At 37.2% G+C, this 16,292-nt stretch overlaps 1 protein-coding gene across 1 annotated transcript; it reads left to right on the forward strand.

The window, feature by feature from the left end:
- The first annotated feature begins 10,294 nt into the window (after positions 1–10,294).
- Positions 10,295–15,251, forward strand: chac2 (ChaC, cation transport regulator homolog 2 (E. coli)). Its single transcript, XM_042507864.1, has 3 exons — positions 10,295–10,446; positions 11,970–12,005; positions 14,571–15,251. The coding sequence occupies exons 1-3, from the start codon at positions 10,312–10,314 to the stop codon at positions 14,964–14,966; spliced, it is 567 nt and encodes a 188-aa protein (XP_042363798.1). The 5' UTR covers positions 10,295–10,311; the 3' UTR covers positions 14,967–15,251.
- The last annotated feature ends 1,041 nt before the right edge of the window (positions 15,252–16,292 follow it).

Here is a 16,292-nt window from a genome sequence, read left to right on the forward strand (position 1 = left end):
ATGAAAGAGAAGTGCATATGGGGGGCTAATTAAATGAATATAAAATGTTAGAATCCACTTTGTATGCAGATGGAACTTAAAAGTTAAACATTGTTGAATAACAGCACCAGAGCTCTCTGGTTTGGCGAATGGCTATTTGTTATATCTTTACAGTGACAGATCTATGAGAAAAAGGGTCAACGTTCAGGAAGCAGTGTTACAAAGGAGTATGTCCCAATTGTGTGCATCAAATCATGTACGTAGGGGCGTAACGGTCACGGTTTTAAACATGTCCTCAATGTCATGAAATTGTCGCATTTCCATTTCAAACCCACCTGATAATGTTCAGGAAAATTATCAGTTTAGCGTTAAATAAGCATTTTGTTGTCACTAATGTGACATGAGGCCTATGCCATGTGACGTTTGTCAAGGAATTGGTTTCCACATCTTCAAACTGTTAACTCAATAGTTTTACGACTGTGAAAGTTGGACAAATGTGGATTCATGTGCATCGTCTGCCGTTTACTTTCAACCTTTCTTACATTTAAAGGCCCATTGTATAGGTTTCAGGGGGATATATTGGCAGAAGTGGAATATAATGTAATAAGTATGGTTTCTTTAGATGTATAGTCACCTGAAAATAAAAAGTGTTATGTTTTTGTTACCTCACATGAGCCATTCATATAAACACAGGGAGTGGGTCCGCCATGTTGCACCACCATGTTCCTACAGTAGCCTAGAATGGGATAACCAAACACTGGCACTAGATAGGGACATTTGTATTCTTCTTTTTTTTTCACCTTTTTGTGCAACCATAGTAAGCAGCCTCTTTGCTACAAGCCAAACAATGTTTGAAAAACACAGATTTTTAATGTGCACTACTTTATTCAGTGTTTCTACAGGTTCAAATCACCATGTCAGTTTGTTTTGGAAAGGAAGAGACCTCTGTGAATAATTCAACTCCCAGTAAAAATCTTCTGAATGTCTAGATCTTAAGTTATCAGAAAAAAAGGTGAGCACCCATAAGCAGGTGCTGAGTGAGTGAGAAGCCAAACAGCAAAGGAGAAACACTGATTTGCAACATGAAACTGCTGGGTTTTTTTTACCCGTTTTAATCACCTGGTCCATTTGTTTGAGCGAGCTTGTCACTAGATATCACTAAATACTACACACTACTCTTTTAAAATTAAACATTTCCACATCCCACATATCCTATGTGTCTCTGCAAAGTGTGCTGTGGGGTCTGCCACATATCTGTATTTCACAAGATAAATCATTTTAGACAATCCTGCAGCCAAGAAAACCACAGGGAGCCCCTTCTGATCAGTCTCCTATAACACTTCATGGTTCTCACTCAAACATACTGATAAAGTTATAGACTTTGGTTAAGCTTGAGGAAGCTTTAGAGCATTAGTTTCCATTGCAGCGACTGGACTTAAGCCTTATTTATACCAATTTTGGGGGAAAATATCTCAAATCCCCTCAGGGATGTCAGTTCCAAGTGGGGAATATATCATTTCTTAGTTACTCACCACATGCAGGAAGAATAAAAATATGTGTTGGATGATTGGACAGAAATTTTCAAAGGTTACAATGACCCCAATTTAATTTATCTAACTTTAAAAAAATTAAATGAGGAATAGAGAGCAATGTTTAACTGCATTGCTGGCAGAGGTTTTACTATTTAATATCAGTCAATGAGGAAAAGTAGCCTGTGGTTCATTATTATAGAACAAATTAAGATCAGCAGTAATCTAATTTAGGTGTTAAAAAAAGGCTCCTTTTTAAAGAAAATGAATAACATGGATTTTGCTCATTTTATAGAGGCGCGGTAAACCAAATGTAGCACAGACCACATCGCCTTTGCTTCTTTTTATTCAGCACCTTTCCCTTGACAAGTGACGGCTCAAATCAATTTCTGAATATATAATTAACCCTTTAAAACCTGGTTTAACGTCACTTTTCTTGTGCTGCGTTCAGATGGCTAACACAAGCAATTGTATCCTTTGAAACCTGAACAAATTGGTTTGATTTCTCTCGAAAACATGGGGAACAAGGCAGTGATCACCTTCGCAAGAAATGTCACACAAATAGAAAGAAATTAAATCAAAAGGTGATGTAGAAAATGACCTGAAACTGTGTTTAAAGTGAAATAAAATAAAATAAGATAAAATAAGTTTTATTCATAGGCGCCTTTCAAAGCACTCACAGACACCTTACAAATCACACTTAAAAACAAGCTGCAATGCATCCATAGATCATAAAGGCAAACAATAATTTATATACAAAAATGACTTAACATTAACACCTATCAAAATCATTTTAAATAAAAGTATAAATTCATTCTAATAAAATCTTTATCAGTGCAAATCAAGATGTGTGTGTCACCATAAAATCAGACCAAATATGCCAGCTTTAAAAGGTGTGTTTTCAAATGGGACAGGGTGTCAATATTTTGGTTGTCTTGTGGGAGAGAATTATTAGAAAATTATCAAAAATTAGAGAAACTGTCCAGAAAAACACATAATTCTGCCCTTTTTAAGGTAATTTTCTCACTTTTTTTTTTTTTTTTTTTTTTTTACACTTTTTGCTTATTTTTAGATAATTTCTTGTAACTTTATATTGATTTCTTGTTATTGTTTGGGTAATGTGTTGTTAATTTGCTCACTGCCTCATTGTTTTTGAAAGAAAGCAAACCAATTTGCTCTGGTTTCAAAGGGTTAAACAGAATCCTCTCTCATCACATAGACTCCAAATATTTGGTTTTTGTTGCAGCTAAGACACACGAGAACGCAGCATTTATCTGTGACAGCCACAGTTTTATCATAATTTCTATTATTTTATCTTGTTTGAAGACGGAGGGACAATATCAGTCATGCCAATGTGAACATGATTCTAATTCTATTATTCTAATTAGTCGATGCTTGTGCTGTCCGGCATTTTTACAAATGAGTTTTCCGCCGTCTCAGTATAAAAACTGAGTCAAAATAGATAAAATTGACTTGCTATTAATGACTTTTTTATCTTACAGTCCTCCACATCATCATCATTAGTTGTTACACCCAGAATAGAATCACACTCTCAGGCTAGTACAACAGCGCTGATAGATGTGGTTGCATTCAGCGAGCCTGTATTTGAGCTTGTGAGGGAAATCTCAGGAGTTATATGAGCAGTTCAGGATCAAACAGTCTGAGGTCCTCAGAGCCCAAAATGGCCCACTCAACTCTGCTCTCTACATATAGTGGACTTTTATGGCTCGACCGGCCAATTCCTCACTATGGCTGCTGAGATGGAGTCAGAGGTTCAAGAGCTTTTTTGTGTGTGCAGCCACTGCTGCTGGAGTGAGTCAGTATGGAGGAGACCTTTGGATGAGTTTTGTAGACCTCAATCACTGCAGGAGAACAACTAAATATCGGAGGTTAGTTAGACGATCTGCAGGTGGATGGCGGAAAAAAGACCGAATAAATCTCTTTTCAAAGCAGAGGAAAGAGCAGGTTAAAGAGATAAAGACTTTTTTTTTTTTTTTTTACAAGGACAGGCTGACAGAAAGCAACATGAGTGGCACATGTTTGCTCACTACATCCAAAAACAAGCAATTAATTTATTAAGAAGGTCAGCACTGAACAGAACTGCTCACATAGCCTTAGGCCTGGACCGGAACATACAAACTGAAAAGATGTTCTGGATGTTGACAGCTCCATTCAGTGACACACAAAGTATCTAGGTTAAAGAGGATAAGGCCACGGCATGAAATACAACAAGAAAACCCACTCAGAGCACAGACGCCACAAGAAAACAAACAATTGGGAGTGTATAACCTGTGTTAAAGGGACACTTCTGCAATTTAGCATTGAGCTTCCATAAGTTTAACTTAGACCTTTATTTAGAGCATGCCAAATAAAATGGGAATAAAATAAAATTTAAGTTAAGAATGTCAATCAGGCATATTCAGTAAACAATGTAATTATTTAATGTCGGAAAAGGAGTAAGGGGAAGCAGAGTTGGCTATAGGGACAAAATTCGGGCCTGGCATTTCTCCTGTGGACCAGCCCACTGCTATACCCTTCCTCCTGATGTCGCCATACATTCACCTGCATCTAAACAGGATTTGCAGGACTAAAAGCCTTCAGCACAGTAGGCAGAGTTAAATTCACCTGTATCACATCAATGCAGATATCACAACACAGCATGGAAATACATTCACCTGCAAGTCAACAGCACAACAAGCAGACAAAAATCATCCGTATCTCATCAACACACGTTTACAACGCAGTACCCAGGTACAATAGATTGACGCTAACACAGCACAAAAACATACTGACCTGTATCTCAACAGGATTTACAGTACAGCAACCACAGATCATATATAAAGATGGATAACGTGCCCCCCCTTATCCCCGCTATGCTTCTGTGAGGTTAAAATATTCGAGATAGGGGCGTTGCCATCTTGCGATGATGATATCATTGCGATAGCGATAGCATAGCGATATTTGCTGTGGGGGAGTTTCTGACCAATCGCGAGCAGCTGCATTGAATGCGAGCACATGGATTGGCTGTCACAGCTATCATGGCAGAAAAACCTTGTTTTGTATAATTTAATAACTCATTAAAACCAAAATTTATCATAAAAACTTTCACTTGAACAAACATAAGGGTGATAAGAACTACTTTCAGTGTCAGAAACCATATTTGGTAAACATTTATTTGCCATGTATTTTGAGTTTTTAGTTTGACCTATGTTCCATTCACTAACATGGAGGAGCGGGCTCTATTACCTATACTGCAGTCAGACACCAGGGGGCGACAGACATCGGAAAGCTTCACTTTGGGGGAACTGTCATGTTGTTCATATATATGTACAGTCTATGACAGGGACATTCAAAGCTAACAGCACAGTAACTAAGGGATAATTTAATGTGAAATGAGCCACAGAGGCTAAGATTGATTTAAAGCTCTATGAGAACTGAATCCATAGCAACTGCCTGTTGTTCATAGCAACAGTCTGCTATTCGGAAGTAACAGGTCGTAGATTTAAAACAGCATTTACAGCACAGATAAACTAAAAAAAGAAATAAATTGACACCACCTCAGTGTACAGCATTGGCTATGCCAGAACTGCTGCTAACTAGCTCTGTTAACCGTCACTACATAAGGTAGCTTAGCACTGGTGGTCTCACCTGTAGAGAAGTTGTCATGTCGCTTGTCCTCCTCCTCCTGTCCCTGGCCCGTAACGTTACTCCGCCGGTCCGCCGGATTTAACGTTAGCTTTGCCAGCTCCGTTACTGTCACACTATGTATCACCTGCGTGGAGGTCCTCCCCCGATCTGCTTCACACATCCGCGGCTGGAGTCCTCCTCTGGTTCCGCCGGCATATTGTTGTCATTAGCGCTGCTAACACAAATTTTCGATACAAACTTTATATTTAAATAAGTCAGTAACATCAGCCTCGAGTAATTCCACTTTTTTCTCGAACCTTCCCTGCTCTTCCTTTTCGTTTTTTGGGCTCCTTTTTCCATTTCATTTGTGATCTTATTCCCGCTCTAGTTGCCAAGGTTTTATTTACTTCTTGGTTGCCCTTTGACATGACATGATGGACCGATCCACTTGAAGCTGTGGGGGGAGGTGACAATAGCCTGTACCACTGCACCTTACACAGGTAGACTACTTACATTTTTGGGGCGGTGTAGCGACATCAGTATAATACATCCATGGTGATGTAACCATTAATCAGATGGGCTTTCGCAGCATTAGCTAGATCTTTCCGGGGGGGGGGGTTTCTCCCTACATTTTTCCCCCCACGTTGTTGGTGGCTTCCTGGGGCTTGCAAAAACCAAAAAAATGGTCAAGATTTTGAAAGCAGAGGCTGATTTGAATACTCATTGAAGAGTTAGATCTCAAGGGTGCAGGATCTGTGTCAGCATTTTGGGCATAAAACACATATTTTCCTGCATTATGTATTTAACCCGAGCAAATTGGCTTAAAAACATGGGACAAAGCCAATGAGAAAAAAAAAAAAAAAAAAAAAAAAAAAAAAAAAAAAAAAAAATAAATAAAAAAAAAAAAAAAAAGGGGGCCTGAAATAAGGGGGGGGGGGGGGGCAGAATTACCTGAAAATTACTTTTAAAACAATAATTTTAAAAAAAAGTAAATGACCTTGAAAAATGGGTTAAGAACTATAACATTTATGTAACAGAATTTAAAATATACAATTAGGATTATTATAAATTGTTTTTCCCAAGCTTTTTTCCTTTTTTTCACCTAAACAGTTTTCCAGCTATCTAAAAAAAATCTAAATGTACAAATTTTACATATACAGTTTAGGATCATTTAATTATTCTGTTTTGTACTCATTTACAAAAGAATAACACACAGCCAGTTGGATGAACGATGAGATAGGAGCAGACTAATTTCCCACTAACACACAACAAATTTTTTAGTCGCTAGTGTGGGTCAAATTGTGTCATCTGGGTCAAAATGGCATTGCTCAGGACTGTGTCGAACAGATATATGAGTGGAAACTTGATATCACTGCTCTACTTTACTACTGCTCAGACTGGTTGAAATGGCATCACCAACGCAAAATGGCATTGAGCATAATTTTTCTTCATTTTTGTGAAGTGGGAGGAAGTGGAGATGCTTTGTCCAGTAAAAAGAAACCAACAAGCTGGTGCCTGTCATTGGAAATTAACAGCGTCTCCTGTTACTGAGTCTAGCCATCAGAAACATTATACATAACAGCTGTTGTCAAAGGATGTGTAGTGCTTATCATGTTGAATAAACTGGCTTTTATGTGAAAAATTGGCGAACAAAGCGTTAAAGGCCAATAAATATATCAAATTAGATGTTTATGTAGTAGAATGCAGACTTTCTTACATGACATGAAATGAAAGTATAACATAGAGGAAATGGCGGAGTGAATCTCTCTCTTGGTCAGCTCCCCACTGAATAAACAGAAGACTGAAGGATAAACATAAGACTCTAAAGGGGGAGAACAAGAAGGTTTGGCAGCAGCTCTGGAGATGGAGAAGGAACACAAAGAGAGGTGGAGCACAAGGGAAAGAGGCTGAGAGGCTGCGCTTGTTAGAAGGAAGACGGCCTTTGAGAATTAAATGAAGTTAATAGAGAGTGAGAGAAAAACACAGATGGAGGGAGACACAAAGGCAAAAACACCTTCATACCAGCGCTGATCAATTGTTTTTTATTTAGTTTGACTGTTGTGTTGATTTATTGACTCGTTTGATCACAGGAATACAGAGTGGATAACGGTTGATTTTTCTTTTTTAAATTGTTTATAGCTTCAGTCTAGTGTTAAAAAGAAAATGTGTTTCTTACTCCCAACGTTTTCAATTATAGTATACACATCCATTCCTCTTGAGTCATCTTTATGTTTACTGCAACATCTTTGTTTTCCATCTTCCAGACAAGAGATAACAAATTTGCCAAATTCGCCTAGTGAAGGCCCATACTGGCTGTTTCTCCAGCAGAGCAAATAAGACAAATTCCTCATCATGAAAACTGCCTCTTTTCTTACAGAATAAACAGGCTGTAAAGGCGACTCTTTATATTTCTCTAAATGTTGGTGTTGTTTGTCATCATAATAAAGAAATATGCCAGAGAAAGACTAAATAAAGTATTTTCCTCTACAAATGTGTCTTTGTCATTCCAAATACTGTACAAAAGGTGAGCCCGCGGGACAGTCTGTAAGCTTTTTGTGGTGTTGATCCCTACGGTGGCCCTGAGAGCTCAAGGCACTGCAAATGAAAGAAACAAAAAGTCACAACACAAGCAAATTAAAGGAACACCTTCACCAATTTGACAAGACGTGTGCAGAATTTAGAAAAAGGTGCAAATAGAAAAATATGTTGTGAGAAGCTCATTTCACATTTCTACAAAGTGATGTATGGTAATAAGCAAAAGGCTTATATATATATATATATAATTTTCTACTTTTTTCTGGTAATTTTGCTGGTAATTTTGTTGCATGTTTTTTTTTTTTTTGCTTATTTTCAGGTAATTTTTTGCAACTTTTTTTTTTTAATGTCTTACTATTTTTGGACCATGTCTTATCAAGTTGCTAGTTGCCCTTTCCATGTTTTTTAAGAAATTATTTTTTCACCCATGGAGATTTTACATTTAAAAAACGTTTCTTAAGCTGAGAAAATCAATTTAAAAACATCTGTGATCTCATAACATATAATGTAAGCCCAAGTGGGAACTCATGGGTGGGGCTAGTGGGAGAAACACCACTCTGAATACTAGGGTCCAGTTGGGGTTTTTTATAAATCATTTATGGTCACAAACCAGCCGTCTGTACTGCTTTTTAGTGTCACCAGGAAACCGTTTCTGTTGTGTAATGAGCTTCTTGAGTGTGTTTCTCTATTTGCAGCCTTTTTGCCGTGCACGTGTTGTCAAATTGCTGAGGATGCTTCTTGATTGTTGTGTGTGCTGCAAGTGTTTTCTTAATTTGCAGTGCATTGAGCGCTCAGGGCCACCTCATGATCCACAAATGAATGAGATAACAATTATGTGTACATGGGGTTTAAGATATTTGGAGTGGGATTTAGCCTGTGAGCACTCTTCTGTTCAGTTCTGTAGAGGTTTATAGTTAATATACATAACTCATCATTTCACAGCAGGCAACATGAACATTTGAAATTGCTGGCATTTACTTGCTTTAGGTGCTGTGATGTTATTTTCTGCACATCACGCACACATTTACACACACTCCCACCTGACAGCTGACCTTTAGTGACCAGCTTCACTGCACCAGGTTTGGTTTTGATGTGTTGAACAAAGAGTGTCTTTAAGGCAGATGTTTCCTCAGCAGCATTTTCCAGGCGAGCTGTGGATTTCAACCGCAGATGTGCCTCTCTACATTCGAGGCTGGTAAGTTACATAAAAGGTTTGCTGACTAGCCTCTCTCAGAGGCAGAAGAATGAGCACGGCTGCTGTTCATGGAGCTGACATTACAGGCCAGACTGTGGCTGTCCACTTTGTTTGGTTCTGAATCAGTGCTCACACGGCATACATGAGGAGCATGTTATTTTTGGGAGAACACACAATAAAACAGTGAGGGAAATAGAAACTCAGCACCCCCTGGTGTCAGGACTGAAGCCCATGTTTCCTGTGTTATTTGTCCCACTTCATGTTCAGATGAATATAAAGGCACAAGTATGCATTCATTAAGAATAAATTAATGAGTACATTTCAAGGAGCTTAGGACACATAAATCAAACGGTCATTAGGATAATAAAAAAAAGCTCTAAAATAGTTTCTTTGTCTTTAATGAACCTTTTTCCCCATTAAAGGACAAGGTCACATAAACACATTGATTATTTATTAATGCCATTGTCATTGTTTAAATTAATGTGTTGTTTATATATATCTATTCATTTCAGAAATACAGGAAGTACTGGGTAGAAAACAACTTAAAGTGGCTGGCCGCTGTCTGTTTTTAACCACACACACGCACGCACGCACGCACACACACACACACACACACACACACACACACACACACACACACACGCTATTATATTGTTAATTTACTGTCACATTTTTCATGTTTAATGACATAAACGTTGAATAAAACATAGATATCATACAAACTACTTTTTTGGAGAAACCTGAATTACCTGAGTGTTTTTTAAGTGGATTTCTCTGTTTAAGTGGAAAATCTCTGTTTTTTTTCATTTTTAAATGAGATGTCGGCACAAGTAAAATAATGTCAATCTGGGTGTTCATTGAATTTTGTTGATTTAAAAAAGATATTTTAAAATATTTTCCGGAGTGGCTGGGGAAACAAAAGTGTATCAGTTGTGAATTAAGAGGTGTTTGCTTGATAGCTTCTGCTGTCTTTTGCATCAAATCAGACTTCAGACTAAATAGCTGAAAACATCCGGAATGATGACTTTCTTTCAAAATAAAAGCGGAAAGATCTTACAGGCATGCCTAGTGATACGATATAGGGTGAAAAAACAAAATGATACAAAAAAGCAACACGATATTTTAAGTATCTTCCGATTGCCTCTTTATATACTTAAATATATCAATATTTGTGCAACATAATCGGAAAATGCGCTTTAAACTGAAATGTGTTGAGCGGAAGTACGCATGCTTCCCTAGTCACGATGACTTGAAAATCTAGCCCTGGGGCAAAGCTGACATGAGATCCCGCTACTCCAGTTAGGAGCCACCTACCGTGCAGCAGGTGTGTCGTTAAATCGTCAAAATGTTGTGACTAACATTGTGAGAGAGCTGTCAGACTAAAACGTTGTCATTTAACGTCAGTTCAGCTTTTACCGTCCTTGTCGCGGTCACGGTTAGCTTAACATGTGGGTTTTCGGTTACGGGTCTCTAATATGGAAAGTGGATTTTCCATATGAAGAAAAGAGAATTGGTTACATAAAAGGCTTCAGCCGTCGGTTTTGGCAGGGCAGTACCGACCACCGAGGAGTACCCGGCAAGGTGAGTGTACGTTTTCGTCTTCTGGGCTGTTAATATATTTTAGCTAGTTCTTGATTCACGGTTGTCTGTGGGCTCAAGGCTGACTTGTCAAGTAGCGTTGGGGCAAAAACAGACAAGCAGAACATGAAAACTTCACTGAAAGTCACTGAAAACTTACTGGTAAATTCCTGAATTTTTAATATACAAGTTAACTATTAGCTAATTGTGTAAATAGAGGGAGATACGTTCAGACATGTCCAGTAATAAGCAACCAAAAAGGCACTTAAACACTGCAACTAACATTCCCTTAACTAAAAAGTTAACCTTTTGTAATCTGAGCAAATTGGTTTGATTGGCCCAACAAATATAAATAGTATATTTTTTTCTGTAACATGATTATGAATATATAAATATCATCATTATAGATATAGTTTTCTGAAAATTTCCCCTTGTTTTTGAATAATTTCTTTTATTTTTTAAAATTTTTATTATGTTTTACCATCATTTTATTTGTCCCTTTTACTAATTTCTTGCAATTTGTGGGACATTTCCTGCTAAGTTTTTTTCCCCTATGTTTTTGAAAGAAATCAAATCAATTTGCTCATATTTCCAAGGGTTAAATAGCTTGTGAGAGGTGACTGAACGCAGCTCAAGAAAACAGATGTTGAACAAGGCTCTAAAGGGTTTTAATGTAGGAAATACAAGTATTAAGATGTTACTTGTAGGTTCGATCCAGAAGTTATTGTTCATTTTTTAATAGAGTTAGACCTCACATAATAAATCATGGTGTTGTCATTTCTCAACTATCCAGCTGAATACTTTAGACTCTTATTATGGGGATTTATACTTAACTTTACTGGCAGTGTTAGGAAGGTTACTTTTTTAAATGTTATACAAGATTACTAGTTACCCTGTTAAAAATCTGATGAACTATGTAACTATTTGAATTACTTCATTAAGTAATGTAACTTATTACATTTGACCCATTTTTGATTCTCTAACAAATGTCTTAAACAGTACCATAATGCTGAAAAGACCTAAAAACTATTAAACCACTAAACTACTTAAAAGTAAGTGTTCTGCTCAAATTTGTCTCATTGGCTTTGCTGACCTGCATTGTCCAAAAATATGCTAAAAGAAGGCATTCCTGCTCAGCAATAATATGTAAAGCAACAGAATGAAGTCTATTCAGCATATAAACTTTTCACTGTTAAGTGTTTTGTTTCCACATGTAACCCTTTTGATTAGTAACTGTGATTAAGTCACTTTTTTCTTCTCATTAACTGGAACTAGAATTGCATTTATTTTGTAATTTAATTACTGTAACTAGTTACTACCCAACAATGATTACTGGTTGTTCATTACACTGTATGCTACATTAGCTTTCATTATTCCCGTAACATCCTCATAATCCGTTTTGTTGACATTTGCAGGATGCATTTTTTTTAATAATAGCGCTTCTACATAATCTTACTTAGTTGTTGTGCTGTTTTTGTTTTGCTGCTGATTCAAAGTGCTTGTTCCTCTGTCTGTGTTATTTACAGCCTGGCCGGGTGGTGACACTGGTGGAGGATCCTGAGGTAAGACAGACCTTTCCTAAACTAAATGGTACCACACACCACTCTGTAATAGAGGTGCAATGAGTGATTCGTTTCTCCTTCTGTTACTTTGTCAGTTGCTTTCCTCATTAATTGTTTCAAGCAGTAAATAAAATGCCCACACTACTTTCCGAGAGCCTATGGTGGTGTCTTCAGTTGTCTAGTTTTGTCCAACCAACACAACAAAACTCAGTTTCCTCAGTTTGCAATATGAAGCAGAGAGAGCAGAAAGCACTCACATTGGAGAAGCTGAGGCCAGCAAATGTTTAACATTTCTGCTTAATAAATGGCCCAAAAGATTAATGGATTTTAAAAATTGTTATTGGTTAATTTTTGATAAATAACCTTATTAATTCAGCTGAATTGTTGAAGGGTGTTTTTTTTAGGTGTGCTGCTAAGTTTATTTTATAACAGGCAATTTTTGTAATGCAGGCTGAGAATACAGTTAGACAGGGAACGACAGGAATATCATGTACTGATATTGAGTGACAGAGTGACAGATCCAAGTCGGGTCAGTCTTGCCCTGATGCCAGCTCTCCTCCCTCTCCTTGTTTGGTGCTTTCGATTTCGTTCCTCCCCTCTGGTCTGGCCGCTCAGCATATGCCATTGGTGGGGATTCTCTCATGGTCTGCTGTATTTAGTCCAAACCTGATACAACTTTTCCCGATGTTGATAAGTGCTTCTCTATCATAGAAAAGCCATGCTTCAGTAGAAGGGGCCATGCCGTCGAAGAAAATAGAAAAATACAATGTAGAAAAGCAGCAAGGATTTGAGGAGCTACAGGCTGCTACATGTACATGCGCTGCTGTCGTCATAATCATTTCTACAGAAGTGCTTGAAGGAAGAAGGTGTATATGTGAACCATTTTAATGGTTGGGCATCCCATTAAAAGTTATACAATTCTTTAATTACATTTGACTTTGTTAATATGAATATTATGTTTTTATTAAAAGACAAATCATGTTGAGGAGGAAAAGCAAAAAAGATTTAATGTTAATCATACAATAATAACAGCTTATCACTACATGAGGGTCATAATTCAGCCACCTTGTTATTTATTACTGGATTATTGGGTATAATAAGGAAAAAATTTGCAGTACGGAGGCCAACACATTAGCAATGCAAGTACGTGAACAGTAAGATTTTGAAAATAAGATTCCATTTAATAATACACAGTTTTCGAGTTGCACTTAGATATTTGTTTTCCAAACTGTATGCAAAATATACAGCTTTACTGAAGCTGTACTAGTTATGGATGTTTTACTAATCAGCCTATATGCATGACGTGAGACAAAGACACATGCTGAACAGGGTGAACGAGAGTGCGGAGGAGGAGATGGCATCTTGAACAGTACAAACAAAGGAAAGGACAGCATATTGTATTCTGACCTTGGATGACAGATAATTTGTCGCAGTTGATGGAAAAGAGATAGAGAGATACAGAGTGGGTGATGTAGCGAGAACATGGTAAGCATCTAGAAAACATGTATTTAGAGGTGACTGATGAGTATCTTAAAAATGTTACTGGTAAAGTCAAAATCTACAGCAGTCACAGCAGGAGATCATAAACTGTATGTCAATAAATTAGTCGTAGGGCTGTAACTAAAGATTAGTCATGATTATTCTGCACATTCTTTTGTAGATTAGTCAATTACTTGTCTATACATTTGTCCGAAAATTAGTATCAAAATCTTATCATAATTCCTAAAGTTCAAGTCAACGTCTTCAGATTGCTTGTTTTTTCCAACCAACAGTCCAGTATCCAAACATATTCACCTTTCAATCATAAAAGACCAGTGCTGTGTCTCAAATTGGATACAAATTGGATAGCGCTGAAGCACTATACGAACTTAAATGTGTATTTTCACTCTAACTATACTGTTGTTGCTTGTTTCCTACATATTCATATTCAAAAAAAGTTGTCAAAACTTGTGATAGTTATTTCTGGTAAGTGCTCAGCAGCCGTGTTTGATTTGATATAGGGGTCAACTGATAATGTTTTTTCAGTGCCGATATCAATTTTCTATTGTTAATTAGACCAATAAATGATATTTGGAAGCAATATGTATTTACATTAAAAATTAAAATCATTCTGTCAGTATTTAGAATTTGGAATATAACAAACTCCAACACAAAACTTTGTATAAATGTCTTAAGCAAATGTTTAATCAAAACTAAAGCTTTTCAGTCCAGCAAGTTCCCTGCAACTTTTTAAATAAAGTTCAGTGAAAATTCAAATAAAAATAAATAAATAAAAACAGCTCACTAAGGTTTTACAAATTAAAAGTTCCTCCAATGCTGACACTTTCTGTGCATGTATTGCAGACTGTCTTCCCTGATTGAGTGTAATTCGCACACTTTCTCATCAATAAATTTTATCGACAGTCATTAAAATAAAATGCTGATACAGATAATTGGCAAAATGCCAGATATTAGCTCAGATAATCAGCCAGGCCAATGAAATGTCAACCACTATTCCACACCTTGCACTGCATTGTTTCCCACCGATGTCAAACTACCGTTTTTTCTTCTTCCGCTCATCTTCAGGGGTGTGTCTGGGGTGTTGCCTACAAGCTGCCGACGGGCAGAGAGCAGGAAGTGAAGAGCTACCTCGACTACAGAGAAAAAGGTGGTTACCAGGTCATCACGGTAACCTTTCACCCCCGTCCACCACTCTCTCCCTCGCCCAGCCAGACGCTGCTCTACATCGGTTCTCAGGACAATCCAGACTACCTCGGCCCTGCCCCTCTGGAGGAGATAGCCAACCAGATCGTCAACTCTACCGGTCCGAGCGGCAAAAACACAGAGTACCTGTTTGAGCTGGCAGATGCTGTGAGGACAATTCTGCCAGAGGACTCAGACACACACCTGTTTTCTCTGGAAACTTTAGTGAGAGAAAGAATGCACAATAGGCAGAAACACTCACACACCCAAACAGGTTGATAGCGAGTAAATAACAACAATAAAAAACAACAACTTGATCAATAGTAAAATACCAAGCTGGATTAGTCAAATAATCTCAGGGTGTAAAATATACTTGGAGCCAATAAGGATATTTGTCAGGTACAGAAGATATGTTGACAAAGTCTGTTTTTAGTGTCAAAAACTAAGAATAAATGTCACCACTTTGTCTCAGGCAGAAAAAAGCATTGAAATGCAAATAGTAAAGGATGTACTAATATTGAGAACTGCTTCAAAATAAAACATTTTAAATGATCTCGAAACATACCTTGGATGAACTTGTCAATTTACTCCTTGTACAATATACAACAGTACAAACGAAAGTTATTATTAATTAATATTGTCAGACTGAATACATCAACATTCACATTTGGTTCTGTTTTTTAACATTTTTAAACATAGCATCTTGTGCTGGTTCTGTTTACAGCTGGGTGAAATATAGGGCACTATAACATTTTCAGTATGTTTATTCTCTTAAAAAAGTAGTCATTATTATTTAAGTTTTTCATTTTTTTTCTTTTTATACTTAAAGCCCCTAAAAACAAGCCCCTAAAATCTCTCAAGAGATGTAACCAGAACTGATGGAACTACCACATTATTACCCCACCTTCCTGATTTTATAGGCTAATTTAGATTTTTTAGATCAGTGCTTCCCAACTGGTCCTGTCACGGGGTTCAGATTTCTCTTTAGTCATTAGTTCAAGATCCATGCAGTATAAATTGCCGCATATTTAATAGTATTTTTCAAAATGTAAACACAAGTAAATGGCTTAGAGCAGAAAGCAATTAAACATATTGCAAAAATAAACATAAATTGCACTTCAACATAAAAGCTCTGTGCCGAATATTCACAGTACTTCAGAATAAAGTGTGTTCTTTACAAACTTGACATGTTGAAGAGTTACTCACAATCCAAAGTGGAAGTGTGAGCCAGTTTGGACCACGACCCAGCAGTTGAGAACCACTGATGCAGATGATAGCAAAGGTTCTGTATGTGACGCTCAGAACATCAACATAGCAGTAAACAACTATTTGCTATGAAAAGATAAAGTGGAATAATGAATAATGGTGTCTTGAGCACAAAATGAAGTCAAGCCGCCTGTCTGCGTGTTGTAATATGAGCTTCTCTGTTTTTTGTTTTGGTGGCCAGGATAATTGAAATGCTCACTTGTGCATGAGCTTGTTTTTATCTTCCACCATTTTCCCTCAAGTGCCTGTTTAGCTGTACGCATGTGCAACTCACAACAGAGACGAGAAGGAATCAAGAAAACTAACACCTTAGCTACTTCCATCATCAACTCCACAAAA

The sequence above is a fragment of the Plectropomus leopardus genome, chromosome 19, assembly GCF_008729295.1.
Source record: "Plectropomus leopardus isolate mb chromosome 19, YSFRI_Pleo_2.0, whole genome shotgun sequence".
NCBI classification, from domain to species: Eukaryota; Metazoa; Chordata; class Actinopteri; order Perciformes; family Serranidae; genus Plectropomus; species Plectropomus leopardus.

Bases quoted from the DNA above. Each gene is read 5' to 3' on its own strand.
- chac2 (XM_042507864.1), top strand. From the start codon at position 10,312: ATGTGGGTTTTCGGTTACGGGTCTCTAATATGGAAAGTGGATTTTCCA. The intron at 10,447-11,969 runs GTGAGTGTACGT...TGTTATTTACAG, and splicing joins ACCGAGGAGTACCCGGCAAG to CCTGGCCGGGTGGTGACACT. The intron at 12,006-14,570 runs GTAAGACAGACC...GCTCATCTTCAG, and splicing joins CACTGGTGGAGGATCCTGAG to GGGTGTGTCTGGGGTGTTGC.